Source organism: Chiloscyllium punctatum, chromosome 7 (assembly GCF_047496795.1).
Source record: "Chiloscyllium punctatum isolate Juve2018m chromosome 7, sChiPun1.3, whole genome shotgun sequence".
Classification (NCBI taxonomy): Eukaryota; Metazoa; Chordata; class Chondrichthyes; order Orectolobiformes; family Hemiscylliidae; genus Chiloscyllium; species Chiloscyllium punctatum.
The window spans coordinates 66187626-66207755 of NC_092745.1; the positions used below are offsets into that span (position 1 = coordinate 66187626).

Consider the following 20130-nt stretch of genomic DNA (forward strand, 5'->3'; position numbering starts at 1 on the left):
TTATCACGAACACTTCATCACAGACAGATTAAAGATTCTTTTGAGACTTTCTCTTTCTTTGAAGTAACTCTGATTTAACTTTGAACAGAAGATCACTTAGGACCTGCTCGAATTTGAAAAGTATGTGGCAGTCTCTATCTTGTTCCACAGAATCGCTATAGTGTAGAAGCAGGCCCATTCGGCCCATCAAATCCACACCACCTTTCTAAAGAGCATCCCACCCAGACCCATCCCATAACCCTGTACCCCTATATTTCCCATGGTTAACCCATCTAGCCTGCACATCTCTGGACACTATGGGCACTTTATCAGGATCGATCCACCTAACCTACACATCTTTGGACTGTGGGAGGACCAGAACACCCAGAGGAAATCCATGTAGACAAGGGAAGAATGTGCAAAGTCTACACAGCCAGTCACCTGAGGCTGGAATCAAACTTGTCTCCCAGACATTGTGAGATAGCAGTGTTGACTACTGAGCTACCATGTTCATTTGCTGAAACCTACTCTCACTTTTATACTCGGGTTCCTACAGTGGTACCAGAGCTATAATGCCTGTAGACTTGTTATTGACTGTTACGTGAACTGAACTGATAATTATTTTGAATTATACTGTATAAGAATAAAACTGCTTGCTTACAGGATAACTAAATAATATTTGTGTTTTCCATAATGATCTTGACTTTTCATTTTTTGTGAGGTGCCTAGAGATATTGTCATTATGAAAATTCAAGTTTCAATCAATGCAAATCATAAATCCTCCAACAAGATGGGTTTTTAAAATTCATTTGTGGGATGTGAGCGTCGCTGGCTGGCCAGCATTTATTGCCCGTCCCTAGTTGCCCTTGAGAGGGTGGCAGTGAGTTGCCTTTTTGAACTGCCGCAGTTCATGTGCTGTGGGTAGATTCACAATGCCCTTAGGTAGGGAATTCCAAGATTTTAACCCAGTGACAGTGAAATAATGGTGATACATTTGCAAGTCAGGATGTCGAGTGGATTGGAGGGAACTTGCAGTTGATGGTATTCTCATGTACGTGTTGCCCTTATCCTTCTAAAAGGAAGTGGCCATGCGTTTAGAAGGTGCTGTCTAAGGATCTTTGGTGAATTTCTGCAGTGCATCTTGAAGATAGTACACACAGCTGCTACAGAGCCTAGGTGATGGAGGGAGAGGATATTTGTAGATGTTGCACCAACCAAGTGGGCTGCTTTGTCTTGGAGGGTGTCAATCTTGTTGTGTGTTGCTTGAGCTGCACCCATGCTTGACGAGTAGGGGACATTCCATCACACTCCTGACTTGTGTCTTGTAAGTGATGGACTTTGAGGAGTCAGGAAGTGAGTTACTGACTGCAGTATTCCTAGCCTTTTACCTGCTGTTGCAGCCACTGCATTTAAATGGCAAAACCAGTTTAGTCTCTGGTCAGTGGTCACCCCCAAAGTGTTGATAGTGGGGAATTCAGTGATGATGACACCATTGAACATCAAGAGGCAGTGGATAGGTTGTCTCTTATTGGAGATGGTCATTGCCTGGTGTTTGTGAGGCATAAATGTTACTTGCTACATGTCAGCCCAACGCTGGATCTTGCCCAGATCTTGTTGCATTTGAACATAGACTGCTTCAGTATCTGAAGAGTTGGAGATGGAGCTGAACATCCCACTTCTGACCTTCTGATGCTGGGAAGATCATTGATGAAGCGGTTGAAGATGGTTAGGCATATTGCACTACCCTGAGGAACTCCTGCAGATATGTCCTGGAGCTGAGATGACCATAACATCTTGTTATGTGCCATGTATGACTCCAATCAGCAGAGAGTTTGCACCCCCACCCCCAATTCCCATTGATTCCAGTTTTGCCAGGACTCCTTTCTGCCACACTCTGTTGAATGCAGCTTTGATGTCAAGGGCTGTCAGCCTCGCCTCTCCTCTGGAATTCAGCTGTCTTGGCCACGTTCGAACCATGCCTTTAATGAGCTCAGGAGCTAAAGGGCACTGGTGGAACCCTAACTGCGTAACACTGGGCAGATTATTGCTGAGCAGGTGCTGCATGATGGTACTGTTGACTATACCTTCCAACACTTTACTGATAATCAAGAGTAGACTGTTATGACACGGGGTAAACCCCTCTGCTAATTTAAACCAGCAACACCGATAAGATTCACTCGGTGCTGTAATCTGTTAATATCCGAGAGGCACTATTTTAAAGTAAAAGTTGTCAACTTGATTTTTTTAAAGTCTAACACAGAATATTAACTCACAACTATTTACAACTCCTTTCTTTTAAACCTATCTTTTACCTCTCCCTCTACAATACTAGTCTGATTAAAAATAAAAATCCCAATTACGATTTACAGAAAAATAATCACTTTCGAAAAACGATCAGCTTTGCCAAGTTTCATCTGTAGATTTTCCTCTGTAGTTTCTCTCTCCAGGTCAGTTTCAATGTTATTCTCTGTGCAAAGTTTTCCTCCTGACAGGTACCCCTCAGAGAGCTCTTACTAATAGCCTACCTCTGTTGGTCTTTTGGCATTTCTCTTTGCTGCTCTGGCTAACTGTTCAAAATGTTTGATTTTATACCCCAAAACATTGGATCATTTCATTAGTTTTAATATTATCAAAATACTAAATTCAGACTTGATTGGAGTTTGGTATCTTGGGGCATCATTTAAGCCAATTGGCCCAATTTGAATTTGTTTTTGTCTCATAACAACATGGATACTCTAACTGTTTTGACCAAATGTTACATTGTTATCTTGTTCTGGACTAAGTCTTTAAGTCCTTGCTAGCTTTTCAACTCTCTTCGAGGTACAGTAGCAAGACTGTTGGGGCAATAATTGGCTGGGTTGGATTTGTTCTGCTTTTTATGTACAGGATGTGGGCAATTTTTCACATTGTTGGGTAGATGCCAGTGTTGTAACTGTACTGGAACAGCTTGGCTTGGGGAGCAGCAAGGTCTGGAGGACAAGTTTTCAGTACTATTGTCAGAATGTTGTCAGGGCCTATAGCCTTTCTAGTATCCAGTGTCTCCAATTGTTTCTTGATATCGCCTCGTGTGAATTGAATTGGCTGAAGTCTGGCATCCATGCTTATGCTGTTTGACATGCATGGGTTTTCTGCTTGGTCACCAGGTTGACACCTCATCTTCAGGTATGCCTGGTGCTGCTCCTGTCATGCCCTCCTGCACTCTCCATTGAACCAGGGTTGATCCCCTGGCTTGATGGTATTGGTTGAGTGGAGAATACATGGGCCATGTGTTTACAGATTATGCTGGAGTACAAGTCTGCTGCTATTGATGGCTCACACTGCCTTATGGATGCCTAGTCTTGAGTTGTTAGATGTGTTTGATGTCTATGTTATTTAACATGGTGATAGTGTCACACAACACGATGGAGGTTATTCTCAGAGTGCAGATGGGACTTCATTTCCACAAGAACTGTGCAGTGATCACTCTTACTAATATTTTATTTTCATAGAATCCCCACAGTGTGGAAATTGGCCATTTGACCCAACAAATTCACACCGACTCTCTGAAGAACTTCCCACCCAGATACATACCCCTACCCTATCCCTTTAAGACTACATTTTCCCCCTAGTTAATCCACATGTCCCTGGAAATTACAGGCAATTTAGCATCGCCAATCCACATAATTTGCACATCTTCAGTCAGTGGGAGGAAACCAGAGCACCCGGCGGAATCCCACGCAGACACTGGGAGAATGTGCAAACTCCACACAGACAGTCTCCTGAAGCTGGAATCAAATCCGGGTCCCAGGCAGTGTGCTAACCACTGAGGCATTGTGCCACCCCACATTGTCATGGATGCATGCATCTTCAGCCAGCAGATTGGGAAGGATAAAATCCAGTGGGTTTTTCTTTCTAGTTGGTATCCTCACCAGCTGCTGCAGAATGGCAGTTACATCCTTTAGGACTCAACCCAGCTCAATCAGTAGCTCTGCTACGGAGTCCTTCTCAATGGTGGATGTTGGAATTCCCCACCCAGAGTATATTTTGTACCCTTGCCACCTTCAGTGCTTTCTCTAAGTATTCTTCAACATGTAGGAGTACTGATTCACCAGCTGAGGAAGGACGGTATGTAGTAATAAGCAGGAGATTTCCTTGCCCATGGGAAGCCATGAAGACTTTTTCCTGAAGCCGTGAGACTTCATGGGGTTCAGAGTCAATGCTGAGGACTCCCAGAGTGACTCCCTCCCAACTGTATATCCCCTGCCACCACCTCTGCTGGGTCCCTCCTGCCGGTGGGTCAGGACATATCTAGGGATGGTAGTCTTGGACATTTTCTGACAGGTATCATTCTGTGAGTGTAATAATATCATGGTGTTTCTTAGACTCCTAATTTTGTCACTACCCAACATGTCAGTAAGGAGAATTTTGCATGGTCAACAGGGCAGATTTTACCAGTGTCATGTCAGGTGCCAAGGTCAATACCAGGTGATCCGTCCATTTCATTTCTTTGTCGAGATTTCATAGCAGGTGATACATGGAGTGGCTTGCTCAACCATGTCAGGGGCAGTTGAAAGTCAACCACATTACTGTAGCTCTGGAGTCACATATCGGCCAGACTGGGTGAGGATGGCAAATTTCCTTCCCTGAAGGACATTAGTGAGATGGGTGGAGTTTTACAACAAACAACAATGGTTTCATGGTCTTCAAAAAATTCTTAATCAGCATGGCAGGATTCAAACCCAGTGCATTGGCTGAGTTTCCAGATTAATACCCTAGCAATAATATCACTAGGCCATCGCCTCCCTTGAGGTACTATTGTAAATATAATAAAGAAAAGACATTTCATGCTGGTTCTTTTCTGACTGAGAGGTAAAAATACAACAGGCTGTGGCCATCTGAAAGCTCAAACCATTACCTGACCTTAAAATCATGTTATCCTACCTGGCATTCATAGAGGGACCCAATATAGCACTATTGCAGCATAGCCACAACACTATATACATTGTGCATGCATGGTGTCACACACCTGTGCATCATCCCCATGCAGTGAACAGCACTCCAGATGACCTGTGGTACGTAACATGTTGAGTTAGCTGACTATCAAAGTTTTGTGAGTGGGCTGCATTGCAATAATCGTGAAGTCCCATTTTTGACAGCGGTGTGATTAATCCCACTAAAAATAAATGTGGAAGACAAGCTATTAAAATGTGTGCACTAATGTTGCATCAAGAATGTGCTTAACCAATGAAGATTGTTTGATGTGTGCATTTTTGTACTCTTGTCGATTGTATTGCTAGAATCATAGTGACTTCACAGTAAAAATAAGTACTTTTCAATTTGTGACAATTGTGTACCCAAATTGTCTTGCTGGAAATCTGACATGTCAACATTATCCCAGCACGATCAGTGTTTAGCTGATTAAAGACCATTCTGCATTAATATCTACATTTCCCTTGAAAAGGGGCAAAAACGTCTTGAGTTGCAGCCCCTGATTGGTCTCCTGTGGCCTCTTCAGAGATGTTGCTTACTTGGGATATTAACTGAAGACATAATTGTTTAAATCGCACACACACTGAATTGGCTACTTAAACAGGCTGATGCCATCCTCAGAATCAAAAGGAATAGGAGTGAAACATTAGAAATAAAAATCACTTTTGTCTAATTGCCTTTAGATTCGCCCTCAACGATCATCACACGCTGGGATTGTTTCGCCACTGGATGTTGATGAGACAGACAGAGCAAGCAAGTAAGGAACAATGTTAAATAAAAACTGAAAGAACTGCAATTGCTGTAAATCAGAAAAAAAAAACAGAAATTGCTGTATGAGCTCAGTGGGTCTGGCAGCATCTGTGAAGAGAAATCTGAGTTAACATTTCAGATCGGAGGTCACTCGACTCGAAACATGAACTCTGATTTCATTCCATAGATGATGCCAGACCTGCTGAGCTTATCAAGGAATCATTTTAGTTGTGTCTTTTAGTAGGTATTGTTTATGCTTTATTGTCAATCCAGTATTTCCCGGACGGATGATTATCAGTTAAGTTTTAACAAAACGTTAAATTTGAGGTGTGTGCCAAGTGTATTATATGAACCACATCTCTTGGTCGGGTATTGATGTATACCCAATGTTCAACTATATTTTCATATAGGAGAAAGTGAGGACTGCAGGCGCTGGAGACCAGAGCCAAAAAATGTGGTGCTGGAAAAACACATCAGGCCAGGCAGCATCCAAGGATGCTGCCTGGCCTGCTGTGTTTTTCCAGCACCACATATATTTTCATATAGTTGAACTAAGTGGTTCATATAGTATTTCAGGATGGCACTATTTTTGATACATTTCAAGTGAATGATAGTTGTGGCTCACTGGATATTTAATTTCTTAGTATATGCACAGGTACCTCTCCATACAGTATCTCATGTATGACTGCACTTGTTTTCATTTCAAAAACAACTTCTTTTACAAAGCAGTAAATCGATGTCCGAAAGCCCTAAGAAATTTATTATTTTCTTAGAGTTTTAGAGATGTACAGCATGGAAACAAACCTACATGCTGACCAGATATCCTAAATTAATCTCGTCCCGTTTTCCAGCATTTGACTCTTCCTTTTCATATCCCCATCCAGATGCCTTTCAAATGTTGTAACTGTACCAGCCTCCACCACCACCTCTGCCAGCTCATTCCATACATGCACTACCTCCTTCGTGAAAAAATTGCCCCTTAGGTGCCTTTTAAATCTTTCCCCTTTCACCTTAAACCTATGTCCTCTAGGTTTGGACTCAGCTACCCTGGGAAACAAATCATTTGCTATTCACCCTGTTCAAGCTCGTCATGATTTTATAAACCTCTATAAGGTTATCTCTCAGACTATTCAGCTTCTCCCTGTAACTCAATCCATCCAACCCTGGCAACATCTTTGTAAATCTTTTCTGAAATCTTTCAAATCTCACAACTTTCCTATAGCAAGGAGGCGAGAATCGAAAACATCCTTAAATGCTTGCAGGATGTATAATGAAAATATTAAGATATTTAAACTGGTGATTGTGTATAATTCTGCAGCTGTAGGTTAACATATTTTCATTTCTTTTCAATCATCCATTTTAACACAACTTACTAAAGTATTTGCAACGGAAAAATTAAACTGAAAACAAGTATTCATAAAGTTGGGAAAAGATCCAAATGTTAGCATTTCTGCATTGATTGGTTGTACTCTGCAGTTAGTTATGTTTTCTTTTTGATGAGATGATCACATTGGATAATAAATGTGCAGTGTCAAAAATATATGCATCAATGCTGACCTCTGCTGGTTTTCAAACTATCAAGCTATGTGTACTTGGGGAGAGTGTAAGTCTATTTAATGATGATTTGGATTGGCATTTTGTGTTCCAGTGTTCATCTTTGATGGCTAAATGGCAGCATAATGCAGTTAAGTTCACTCACAGCAATACAAATGAGAGATGTGAAATGGCGCAATATATTTCATTGTTGGTGTTCATTATTTTCAGATGTGGAGATGCTGCTAATTCAGCCTCAGTTACTGAGCTCAGCAGGCTATAGAATACACTTAACTGTGTGCACTTAACTTTCCATTAGCAAAACAACCATTTTTGTTTACAGTTACTCCAATAGTTGGAGTTTAACTGCTCTCTAATTTAGTCAGTTTGCTTTGTAACCTTATGTTAGCAGTTTTCACCGGCTTAGAAGCAGTGAATAAATTCCACTTCCTGCAACTTCTTCTGTCATGCATGTTCCTCATTTGGAAAGGGAGCAGAAATTTGTCGTCTCTGACAAGCAGGAGGAATAAGGACAGAGGAGTCTAGAGCTGCTGATGGAACTGCAAATCAGAGAAAATGGGGTTCAGAAGTGATTATGTTACAATGTCACTTGAAGGCAGTATGTAACACAAGTGGGCAAAAGCATCAAAATAGATGTGAATGAATGAGCGACCTTTGACAATAAGATCTATTGGTTGAATTATACAGGGGTCAGTGGCCCCTCCCTGACTACAAAATATAGATTGGTGAAATTGGCCCTGGGAAAGAATGGAAGCTGCCCCCTTTTAATGGCCAATCAGCTGTAAGTTGGCTGGAGGCAGCAGTTCTGCCCTTGGACTGCTCCTGATTACCTTCTATCCAATGGGAGCAGTGGCAAAACTGCACTGCACATGGGCAGTGGTGGACTTGGCGGGGTGGGTGGGGGATGTGAGCTGTGATGGATTGGAGGTTAAAGTGTATTCAGAGGTCAGTGGGTAGGTGGGCTGGGGCTCAGGAATTACATACAGGGCAAGGGCACCTTTTGGGGCGAGGACGCTATGATGATTGCAGCTTGCATGAGATGGTGCCCTCTGGGCCTAGGGAGTACTACAATGAGGGCCTGTTACTCCAGTCCGTCACCCTCACTGGCCACCATCAGCTGGTGCACAGATCCTGCCAGGCTGGCAACTTGGCATAGGCATTTCTCACCGTCAATTAAATTTCGGTGCTGGAGAGGTTCACCCAGGTTCTGGGGGATGTCATAAGGTAGCAGTTTTCCCTCAATTCCCTCTTAAGGACTTTGTTTGGCAGTTACCAGATGCCATTTTGCTGTTGGTATGATTATGGTGGGGGCAGGGCTGGGGTAGACAGGCAGTGGGCAGACAAGCAGTTGAATTTAACACGCACACGCCTGCATACACACCTTCACATCCCCCTGTGGATGGGGAGTGTCCCATCTCACCACACGTGTCAAACGTCTGACCAGCTGCCCTGTGTGATTACTTCCAGGTAGAAGGCAGGAATATCTAAGACTTACTGCTGAAGCATTAGCAGGAGGTAAACCATAAGAATTCATATGACCATGTTTCAGAAGCAACAATTACCTGGTCGTAGAGTCACAAAATCATACAGCATGGAAACAGACCTTTCGATCCAACATACCCATACCAACCAAATTTCCCAAACTATATTTGCCTGCATTTGGCCCATATCCCTCTAAACCTTTCCAATTCATGTACCTGTCCAAATGTCTTTTGAATTTTGTAACTGCACCTGCTTCTACCACTTCCTCTGGCAGTTCATTCCACATACAAACCACCCTCTTTGTGGGAAAAGTTGCCCCTTGGATCCCTTCTAAATCTTTCTCCTCTCACCTTAAAAATATGCTCTCCAGTTTTTAAACTTCCCTTCCCTAGGGAAAAGACCTATGCTTTTCATCTTATTTATGCCTCTCATGATTTTATAAACCTTCATAAGGGACCTCTCGGCCTCCTAAGCTCCATTGAAAACTGTCCCAGCCTCTCCTTATTAACTCAAACCCTGCAGTTCCAGCAACATCCTTGAACATCTCTTCTAAGCCCCCTCCAATTCAAAAGTATCCTTTCAATAGCAGATCTATTGACCGGAACTGCACACAGTACACCAAAACTGGCCCTCACTAACGTCTTGTACGACCTCAACATGACATCCTAACTCCTATCCTGAATGGTCTGAACAATGAAGATAAACATGTTAAATGTCTCCTTAACCACCCTGTCTACCATGATGCAACTTTCAACGAACTGTGCACCTGAACCCTTAGGGGTTTCTGTTTTACAACACCACCCAGAGCCCTAACATTGTTCATCTTAACAAAATGCAATTCCTTATATTTACCCAAATTAAACTGTACCTGCTGCTGCTCAGTCCATTGGCTCAATACATTGAGATACCTTTGTAATCTTAGATAATCCTTTTCACTGTCCAATACACCCACCAATTTTTGGTGTCATCCACAAACTTACTAACCATTGCTTCTAAATTTCCATCCAAATCTGGTATAAATGACAAACAGCAGTGGATCCCTTCACTGATGAGATAATTCTCTGGGATAGGAAATGAGTCAGGAGGATGGTGCTGTCATACATTTAGTGGAGAATTGCTGCCACACTGTGCCCTGGTGCTGAACTCTTGCTGTTTTCCATCTGCCTGTCAAAGGCTGTATTTGTCAGTTATTTAATAACAGCCAAATGACTATGCCACTTGAGGTTGTGGCAAGGTAGTTTTTGAGATGAAGGCTTTTGAGGTGACAAATCTGGTGTTGTAAGTTCAAAACCAAATCAAACTATTATGGTCACGTCAGTAATTTAGTAACTGCCTTAATTAGATAGGTCAACATCTTGCAGAACACTTAATAATAATCAACCAGCCAGTCTGGCTTCTTACAGAAACCTGCAGTGTTAAACTTTTACATGGTGCTGATATTCTTCCATTTCTGTTCTATATAACCCTGCAAGGCAATGCCCCAGGTATGAGGATGATCCAGTCAAGAACTAGTATATTCATCATTCCTCATGAGAAATGCAGTCCGAACTGATTTAACTTCAGTGATATGCCTGTATACAGAGGCTATTGGGGAAGGCCCCTGATAAAAGCCACACTGCTATCAGAGAGACTCAAAGCAGTATCATCAGAAAATGTTACTCCACCTTTTATAGCCTCCACATCCTTTATTTCAGTTAACACTTGAGATCTAAAAGTAGCTTATAAATGGATCCTGGCATTGTGATGATCTGAATGCTCATCAATGGAGCTTCATATTTACATGTTGGTCACTTACATATTTTCTATTGTCCTACCTGCATTACCATCAATTGACAGCTATTGAATGTGCCATACCTACCTATGGGAGTCAATGTTGTTTCAATTGTTATCCCTTTATCTTTCAACCTTTGGAATTCTTCTTTGGAGTAAGCCAGGAGCCAATATATTTTGTGGTAACAGCTTCAATTATTTCACCATTTATCTGATTTCTCGGGGAGCAAGGATCCTGACACTGAAGTCAAATGGGATCATAACCCCCAGATATGATGAGCAGGGAGGATGAAGTCACATGCTAGTAATTTGACCATGGAGTGACCAGAGGAAAGGCTCACGTCCAATAAACGGATTCTCAGCACTGGAGGGTCGACCAGCTCAGAGGAAGTTACATCCTGCAGTTCAAATCTGAGAAAGGGAACCTTCGTTTTGACATGTTCTGTCTCTAACCTTTATAAATTGTAAATTCAAAGGTAACATTATCACAGAGTGACACGTGGCCACAGCATTAAGGACGGCAAGGAAGCTCAGTGTTTAGCACTGCTGCCTCACATCACCAGGGACCCGGGTTCAATTCTAGTCTCTGGCAACTACCTGTGTGGGGTTTGCATGTTCTCTCCTTGTCAGTATGGGTTTCCTCTGGGTGCTCCGGTTTCCTCCCGCAGTTCAAAGATGTGCCGGTTAGATGACTTGGCCATGCTAAATTGCCCAGAGTATTCAGGGATGTGTACGTTAGATGCATTAGTCAGGGGAAGTGTCGAGTAGTAGGGTAGGGGAATGGGTCTGGGTGGGAGGGTCAGTGTGGATGTTTTGAGCCAAATGGCCTGTTTCCACAATGTAGGGATTCTATGATTGGATTACAATTTTCAAGAAGATAATAACTTATTAATTAGAATGTCAAATTTCTTTGTAAAACTGAAAGGTAACACAAGAAGAGCTCATATTTTAAGATCTTTACTGTAGGAGAAGACTGAAAGCAATCCAAATTAAATATTCTCTGTAGTGTATGTTAATTATTCTTGAGACCACAAAACAGAATATTCCCCTTTTTTCCTTTTAGCATGACTGAAAGCATTTCACAAGTGTACATTATACTATGTTTTAAGTAGATATTCAATTCTCATGGAATTAATACAAGTGTTTAATTCTGTTCTTTTCCTTCCTCTGTCTGGGAACTTTTAATTTTACAACTCTTTCACAGTATGCTATTTCCCTCAAATAGAAATTAGCTGAATCCTGCAATCTCACTCTAACTCACCATTATTTCAATATTTTCAGTGTAAACACAAGTTCCCCTTCACATTCCTGTGTGGTGAACCACACCATTTTGAAACTGTTCCTTTTCTTGGATCCCAACAGACTAATCTTGTCCAAGAATTTTCAGAGGTACCTTGGACCCTTCCTTTCTTAAAGCCTATCAGTACTGCTGTGTGGGTCACATGGTCATTGTAACTAAGTAGAAATTCTGATTATCTGTTTCTGAGAGCTTTCTTTTAGCTTCTAAGTGAACTGGCAGTTTACAGCACAACTGTTCTTCACCCAAAGTTCTCAACATTTTGGGGACTGTGGAGACCCACAGTCTAACCATTGTTATCTCTCAGGCTGTTGCCATTATCCCCTTTCTCAGTAAAAACAGCCTGCCCTTTTTCAGTCTCTCAAAATTAAAATTAAAAAATCAAAATGAAACCCTCCAGTCAGACTTCAGAGCAGGACCCGTGACCCTCTTTATTTTATCTTCAGTTAAAGATACAGTTGCTATACAATAATGTATGGTAAACAGGCAGGAGGCTGGAAGAACATAGCAAGCCAGGCAGCATCAGGAGGTGGAGAAGTCAACATTTCAGGTGTAACCCTTCTTCCTGAAATGTTGACTTCTCCACCTCCTGATGCTGCCTGGCTTGCTGTATTCTTCCAGCCTCCTGCTTGTCTACGTTGGAATGCATCATCTACACAATAATATATGGCTGGTAATTGTTACACATACCAAGCAGGGAAGACTGCAAACCCCTGTGTTGGTCTGCAGCCTTTAGGAACTGCCCCTTGACCACCATGCCTGTGGAGACACCACCACACATTTTCCAAACTACATGTTCAAAGGTGGCAAGATGCATCTCTGGAGCAGATGTGACTTGAACCAAGACTTGAACTTCAGTTCTGAAGAAGGGTCAACAGACCAAAATGTTAACTCTGATTTCTCTCCACAGATGCTGCCAGATCTGCTGAGTTTTCTTTCCCAGTGATTAGTTGTGTTTCTTGTCCAGAGGCAGGGACAGTACCCCAGCATCACAAAGACTATTCATCCTCTGAGAATAGAATTCAATAGGCTGTTATTTACCCCTTAACTGACAATTTTCTGTCCTGGGCAGTTAGCCCTTTTGGCTGCTGCTGTTTCCTTTGGAAAAATAGCCGTAGTGCTAGCATATACAAGCATGACATTCCTGATGAAGGGCTTATGCCCGAAACGTTGATTTTCCTGCTTCTTAGATGCCGCCTGACCTGCTGTACTTTTCCTGCTGTACTTTTCGACAATGATGTCAATTAGCACCATTATATTATTTGTCAGTCAGTTCAACTCCAAGTCTTGAACAATTGTATAATTCATGGTGATGGTATCACAAATGACTTTTTACAAATTATAACTGGAGGTATCTGTGTTACTAGTTATCAATGCCATTTCTAACATACTTGTTAAAATATTGAAATTTGCTTTAACACCTCAGATGTACTTGAATTTCATATTTGCAGCTCCCTAATTGCACAGAGTAAAACTATCTTGTCTTTATCCCATACATGCAGTAATGAATAGAAGTAGTGTCGGTGATTTGGTCAAGTGTATATTTTGAATTTTCTGCTCATCCATCATTCAGCATAAATTATCCTTTGTGGTTTGACATTCTATGAAGCAAATTTAGTTCTATGTGTTGTAACATGGTATAAGTTATCACTTTAATTAACTTTTCAAATGTATTGATAAATGGGTAATTTTATTTATAAGGACTTCCATCATGCAGAACTGAACTACTTAAAATATTCACAATTCTTAGGATATCATCTGAAGACAGTGGAGATGTATGTGCCTATATTGATGACAGTGATGATTCTGAACAGACCGAACAAGAGGCACAGTCTCCAGGACAGATGGATCTATTAGGGGAGATCCTAGATACCCTCAGTACAAACAGTTCAGATCAAGGAAAGCTATGTAGTGCAAAAAGCCTGGATTTCTTCAAGTCAATGGATGATCTCTGTTACAAAGCTGTAGTGAGTACTCTACATTATACTTGTATGATTATGGTAATACAATGTGACCCTAAGTTCATTAGGTATATTAATTCAAAATATCATCACAATCACGGTTGCAATCAGGCTTTACATTGACACTAACGTTTCTCAGCTTAATTCATTAGCTTAATGGACCGACTATTTTGTTTCCTAATCTTATCATGTGCACTTTATGCATGAATTCTATTGGTGTAATTGCTGTACAGACTTGTGTTGTGGCTCCCATCTTATTCCGGCACGGAATCCTGTTGAGAACTAATTTAGGGAAATAAAAACCTTAACAGGTTTGTTGCCTAGTTTGAATCTTGAGGATTTAGAAAATGTTAAATAACAAAAGATGATGCGAAGAAATAGCTATTTTGTACAGAAGATTTACTATAGTGTTTAACTGTCGTTAATACTTGGCAATAGATTCTTCTGGCACAGATGTGATGGGCTGAATAGCCTTCTCCTGCACTGTAACCATTCTCTGATTTATTTTTAAATTACTTTTCTAGCTTTTGGGATGGCTCGTACTGATTATGTCTTTTCCTATTTTGTTAGAACAAGTCCAATACTCCAAGTGAAGGAAACCTTTCTGAATTCAGTGAACGATATGGTGATCATCTGAGTTGGCACTTGGGACAAGATGATACTGTTGTCCATAGACGGCCCCTTCCGCCATCTCCCAGAAAATCATTTTATGTTACTGAGTGTCCACCCACCTTTGAAGCTTCACCTTATGAAAGCTCCAGTGTGTTTGTCGATGAGTTGACACATTTTCCTAAACTCAAGAGTGACTCAACTTTTAAAACTTCAGTGGCAACAATTGCCTCCAGCCGAGAATCAAACCCAAAGCAAAAAAGTTCAGCCGAATTAAAGGAGTCAAAACGAACACTAACCAGTGAAGCCGGTACTTGTGAAGAGCCGTGTCAAAGTACAGCAAGACAAACATCAGTTTTAATCCCCTGGGAGAAAGAAGATTTTGAGGCTGAATTGATAAGGCCAAGTGAAATAGATTTACTCCAAGAAATTGACTGTTTATGTTCCAGATTTGGAACGAGTCACAGTGTTTCCAGTATTGATGCTTCCACCACCAATACTTAGAATTAAGTGCGCAGGTACAGGAGTTTTCTAAGCTTTGATTCATTCAAAGAACTATTTAAGAAACTGAAAAATTGAGAGTGATACCGCAGTAACTAAAGGCATTCTTGACATTTTTAAGTGCAAAAGAAGTGAACTGTATTATGCAAAATCAAATATAGATTTTTCTTTCAAATTTAAATTTTGATTCACTGCTAAAGTGGACTATTGGAAACATTTCTGCTTTATACACTTGGGCTTAACATTTGACTACACATTGTTGCGTGGAATGGAGGTACTGATTTGACAAACCAGCAATCACGAATGCATGCACACAACAAAAGTTTAATTTAAGCTGTTGTCAGCTGAAACATAATCAATTTTAAGTATGAGACAAGAAATAAACTTATGTTTCTACATCATATGGGGAGATCGAAATGTTGTTGTCAGTGAGATTTCCCTGCATTATTCCACCCAAAAAAGGGTAACAAGGCAAATGCCTTGTGGTGTTTAAATTCTTGCATGCTATACATAAAATATCTTATATAGTATTGAATGGATGAGATGGCATTGTCTGAATTTACAAGCACTTGAGGAGGGTACAATGGTACTACTCTCTGAGAATCCTTACATTTCAAGCCCTCCTCAAATCTCCTGGTTCATCTGTATAACTCTGCAAGCCAGTTGATCATTCTGAAATGTTTAAACACTCCACTCATTTTTTTCTTTCACCCATGTCTATAAATGAAATATGCAGTAAGTTAATGCCAAATAATCAAAGGTACTGCCTTAAAATTACAAGTCATAGTCCTTTGACATCATTATGTAGCATCTTTCTGAATTCCTTTAGACCACTGTCACAGAAATAAAGATTCTTTAGTGTCTAAATAGTGTAATCCTGAAAATGCTTGAAAACATGTCACTAGGCAATAATTATCAAGAATGGCAATGCAAACTGTGGTTTATAAAGGGAGAATAGAAGTCTGTATGGAGATAATGCTGTATTTGATTTAATCAGCAGTCTGTTAGTACCAATGAGTATTCAATCCATGTCTTCCTGAAAGAAGTTGAATTGTGTTTGTTACCTTCAACCCCATAAATGATAGCTCATTTGAACCTTTCTTGAGCGATAATTTTGCAACAAAACAGTTTTTAGGAGAAGTGAGTCAGCTTTCTTGAGACTTTCTTTGAGAATTTTGGCCGAACCTAAAATACAATTGTTAACATTTTGATAAATTGTAAGTGTTATCAATTTTCTATGTACCCTTGCTGTAAAGTGTTTTCTTTTTGTATTGAACAAATGTGCACAAAAGCTGTAAATGTTAATAGTGAAATATTGCTGTGTTTTAGAATGTGACTGTAATAGGACTGGTGTAATGTAAATGGCAACTAACACTGGGATATAAAGAGGAAGAAGGACAGGCTGTTGGTATTCTTGATTCATTAATGGTACTTAAGTCTGTATAAACAGAATAATGAATATGTGGATAGATGGCAACATACACAAATCTGATGATTCCAGTAACATGTGCTACACTAATGTTTAATAATTTAAAATCTTTGGATAACATTTGGTTACTTGATGATTACTTTAAATAAGACACCATTTTGCACTCTATTTTGTTACTGGAGGCATTGCTATTGGTTCTTTGTTCCTCTATCCTTTTTCTTAAAACTGGATGTTATTAAAGGACTGTTTCTGTCATTCAGAGACACGTATATAAAAATACTTTAGTTCTTTTTCAGGCATTTAAAATACCTGAAACATCACTGTGGCAAAGGCTCAAACATGTGCCTTAATGGAAACAAATTGGTACTTCATTTTACCTTGGGAATGATAACATATTGGTTCGAAACTAAGCATATAACGTGCATGAAAAGATAGCACATACTTGATGTATCAAGTTGCAACATTGCTGTTGCATTATTTAGGCTGTATATCAAAACTGAAAATCAGCAGGATAATCCTATTTGATATACCTCAGACTTCCAAAAAAAAACTCAAATTGAGCCGAGTTGTGTTTTAAATTTTCTCGTCAATTCAACTACTCTTATTATTGTCCTTGGTTTAGATATTGCAAATAATTTAAAAAGCAGCCTCTTTGCTTTTGTCTTTTTTAGAATAACTCTGTGCAATATGAATTCTAGATACTCATTTTATATTTGAGATGTTGCTTTCAAGTTAAATCTTTGCACCAAGCTTTTTTGAATAATAAATTTTAATGTGGAATACAGAGAAGCCCCTAAAATGCATATGGATTGAGTTAACCATCAAAACTTGCTCGATGCCAAGTGCAAAGTTAAGTAACATGATCAGGAGATCATTGTGAGTAAAGATTGCTGTGGAATTAAATTTTCTCTTTTAGTGCTTTTTTTAATTTTCCAGTCTCTGTCTTTAACATTTTGTTTGGTCAGAAGTCCACTCTGACCTTAATGCTCTGTAGTTTATATAATTTTCATAATTTAGAGTGCACTTTTTCCATATGCATTTTGTTAACCTAATGAATGGCTTACATCAGAAACATTTACGTGTTAATTGTTAAAAATTGAATATTGCCATTACCTGTTGCTTGCAAAATATGTATATATGCGTGTTCAGTAAAATAAGTGACTTGCATGTTTAATTTATGCAAAAAATTATTTGTTCATTTAAGCATTTAGTTAACACACTTAGTATCCATGAATCACTAACCAATTCAACTTAATATAATACATTTAAGTTGCCCTAACCTATCAAAATGTTGTAAATAGTAAGCATTTTGTTGCTTCGATTCCTCCATGTTAATGCATTTTAACTGTGTCCCACTTGAATCTGGCTTTTTTGTGCATCTTGTCATCTTGCTGTTTGTTTTAAAAGTCCAACAGAATTGGCAGTAATTTGACTTTTAAAGCACCAAGTCACTGTTAAGATTAATCTGCAGAAGTGTCATTGGTATCAATTTTAATGTCAGCATTCATTGTGGAGGATCATTTATAGAGGCCATCCATTTTTAACTAGGTTAACACAAGCTATGTTCCACAGCATCTTACCCTATTAGTGGCGTTAACTTGCCTTTCTGATTCAAAATGTACTGAGAAAGTTGGACTTTCTGCTTTCTAGTTGAATCTAATTTCCAACTGACCCAGATTTTGATGTACAAATTCCAAATTAAAAGCTGCTGGCATATATATTCAACAGAGCATTTTTGTGACAATTATGTGAGCACTGTACCAATTAAGGATATATCTGTTTAAAATGAAAACCAGTGACCATTTCACCAGAGCGACAAATTAGGATACTTGATGTCTTTGGCTAACCTGATGTTTTGATGGTTCTCTATTCTGCTGTAAAATATCTAGAGAAATTGTCAAAAAAATCGAATAAAGTTATTCTTCAGACTTTGCAGAGCTGTGCTTTGCCTTTGCCGAACAATAAAGTTTCAATTTTATGTTGAGATGTTCTGTTTAAGTTGTTTCTTCCAAATAGTGCTTAAAAATGTGTTGCTGGAAAAGCACAGCAGGTCAGGCAGCATCAAAGGAGAAGGAGAATCGACGTTTCGGGCATAAGCCCTTCTTCAGGAATATCCTCAAAACAAAACCCCCCAGCATCTGCAGTCCTCACTTTCTCCTCTTCCAAATAGTGGCAAAGAATTATTATTTGGGTGTCACAATTAATCAGGCCTATGCTATTAATACTCTGCAAATGTCATTCAGGTCAATCGAAATGTAGGCAGTTAGTTGGGTATGTTTCAGCAATTTGAATTGCAAAGCTAACTCATTCATTTAGTTCAAAATAACAATCCACCTTCACTGTAAAATCAGTGAAGTTTCTATGAAGTTAAATTCTATTCATAAAAAGCTAACTCTGGGAGAAGGAACAAAGTAGAGAAGCTAGCTGGAATGTTATAATAAAACAAAAAACTGTAGATGCTAGAAATTTGAAATAAAACATAGCGCTGGAGAAACTCAGCAGGTCTGGCAGCTTTTGTAGAGAGGAAAATGGGTTAACACTTTCAGTCCAGTGACTATTCATCAGAATGAAGAGTTGAAAGCACATGAAACTTAAAACGTTAGCTCTGTTATTCTCTCTATCCAGCTGGAAAGTTGTTTAGGACATGTTAGCTAAATGCAAATCTCCTCAGATGGGCTTCAAATACCAATTTGAGACAATGGGTTTTTTCCAAAACATTTCAAACATATTTTCACTGCAATGCAATAACTGTTTCCATATTTTACACTCACCAGGGCACTTTGTTATTTAAGTGATGTAGCTGCAATGGGCTCTACATCAAAAGGTGGTTTTCCATTTGAGATGGCAGCTTCTCAAAACAATTCTTAATGGGAAAAGGTAAAACGTCAGAGATCAAGCTTTCTGGAAAGAGATCGTGTAAATCGTGAATACCAGTCATTTAAAAAATTACTGACTAGCAAATGGTGTCTGTGTGGATAAGGCAAATTTCAAAACCCATTAATTATCAAGATATAGTGATTGCTAGGAAATGCAATGTCTTGATATCAAAACTTCAGTACGTTCATATACTGTAACTAAATCTGGTTACTTCTTTATATTTGATTTCATCTCATCCTGCCTTCTAAAAAATGGAAAGAATGCATAATTTGTTATATGCAAGATCAGATACCCCAAATATGCAGTTTAAGTTTTCTCAATGACTTTGGATTGTATCCTTAAAATCATAGGAACTGAGGTCTCTAATGGACGTTCTTGTTGCAGGAGAATTCAGACTCCTGAGCCTGAGAGAGAACAATTCAATGGCAGAAAGCCTTCAGACTCTGAAATGAAAACATCCTCTCTCCATGTGGAGAAGTATCTAAGAGTTGAAAGATAGCTAGCTATTCTCACACAATTTACCTATAAACTGCTTTCTTTAAGCAGTGACTGTGACTGAATAATCAGTGTGCCAACTGCCTTCTGTTCTGCAGTAAAAAGCTGAATGAACTTTGAAAGAAGGCCAGAGAACAAAAAGACTTGAAGAACGTAAGGACCCCTCATCGAATTCTGTGGACTGGTGCTATTGAACTGTGTTCCCCTTTTCCTCTCCTCCCTCCACCCCATTGTCCAACATAACTATATATGTTTGTCAATGGCTGTCTGAATGTGTATAGGGGTTAAATAAGAGGTAAGTTTAAGTTAGAGTTGTAAGTTGTTGATTCATGGTTGGAATTTATTTGTAAGAAGTAGTCATTTCTCATTAAGTGCATAAACTTGTTCAGTATTTTATATTATCCTGTCAGACAGGTACATTGGGGTTTTGAGAAATTTGATTAAATCTTTAACTTTTG

The 20130-nt window shown here is 39.5% G+C and overlaps 1 protein-coding gene across 3 annotated transcripts in view; it reads left to right on the top strand.

Annotated features, from left to right (window-relative positions):
• The window catches only part of dennd1b (DENN/MADD domain containing 1B), a 300181-nt gene extending 281897 nt beyond the window's left edge, over positions 1-18284 (top strand). For all 3 annotated transcript variants that reach the window (XM_072573886.1, XM_072573887.1, XM_072573888.1), the window contains 3 exons: positions 5631-5704; positions 13551-13767; positions 14332-18284. In XM_072573886.1, coding sequence (XP_072429987.1) covers positions 5631-5704; positions 13551-13767; positions 14332-14874 — 834 coding nt within the window. In that variant the 3' untranslated portion in view covers positions 14875-18284. The remainder of the gene's footprint in view (positions 1-5630; positions 5705-13550; positions 13768-14331) is intronic.
• Positions 18285-20130: the final 1846 nt, after the last annotated feature.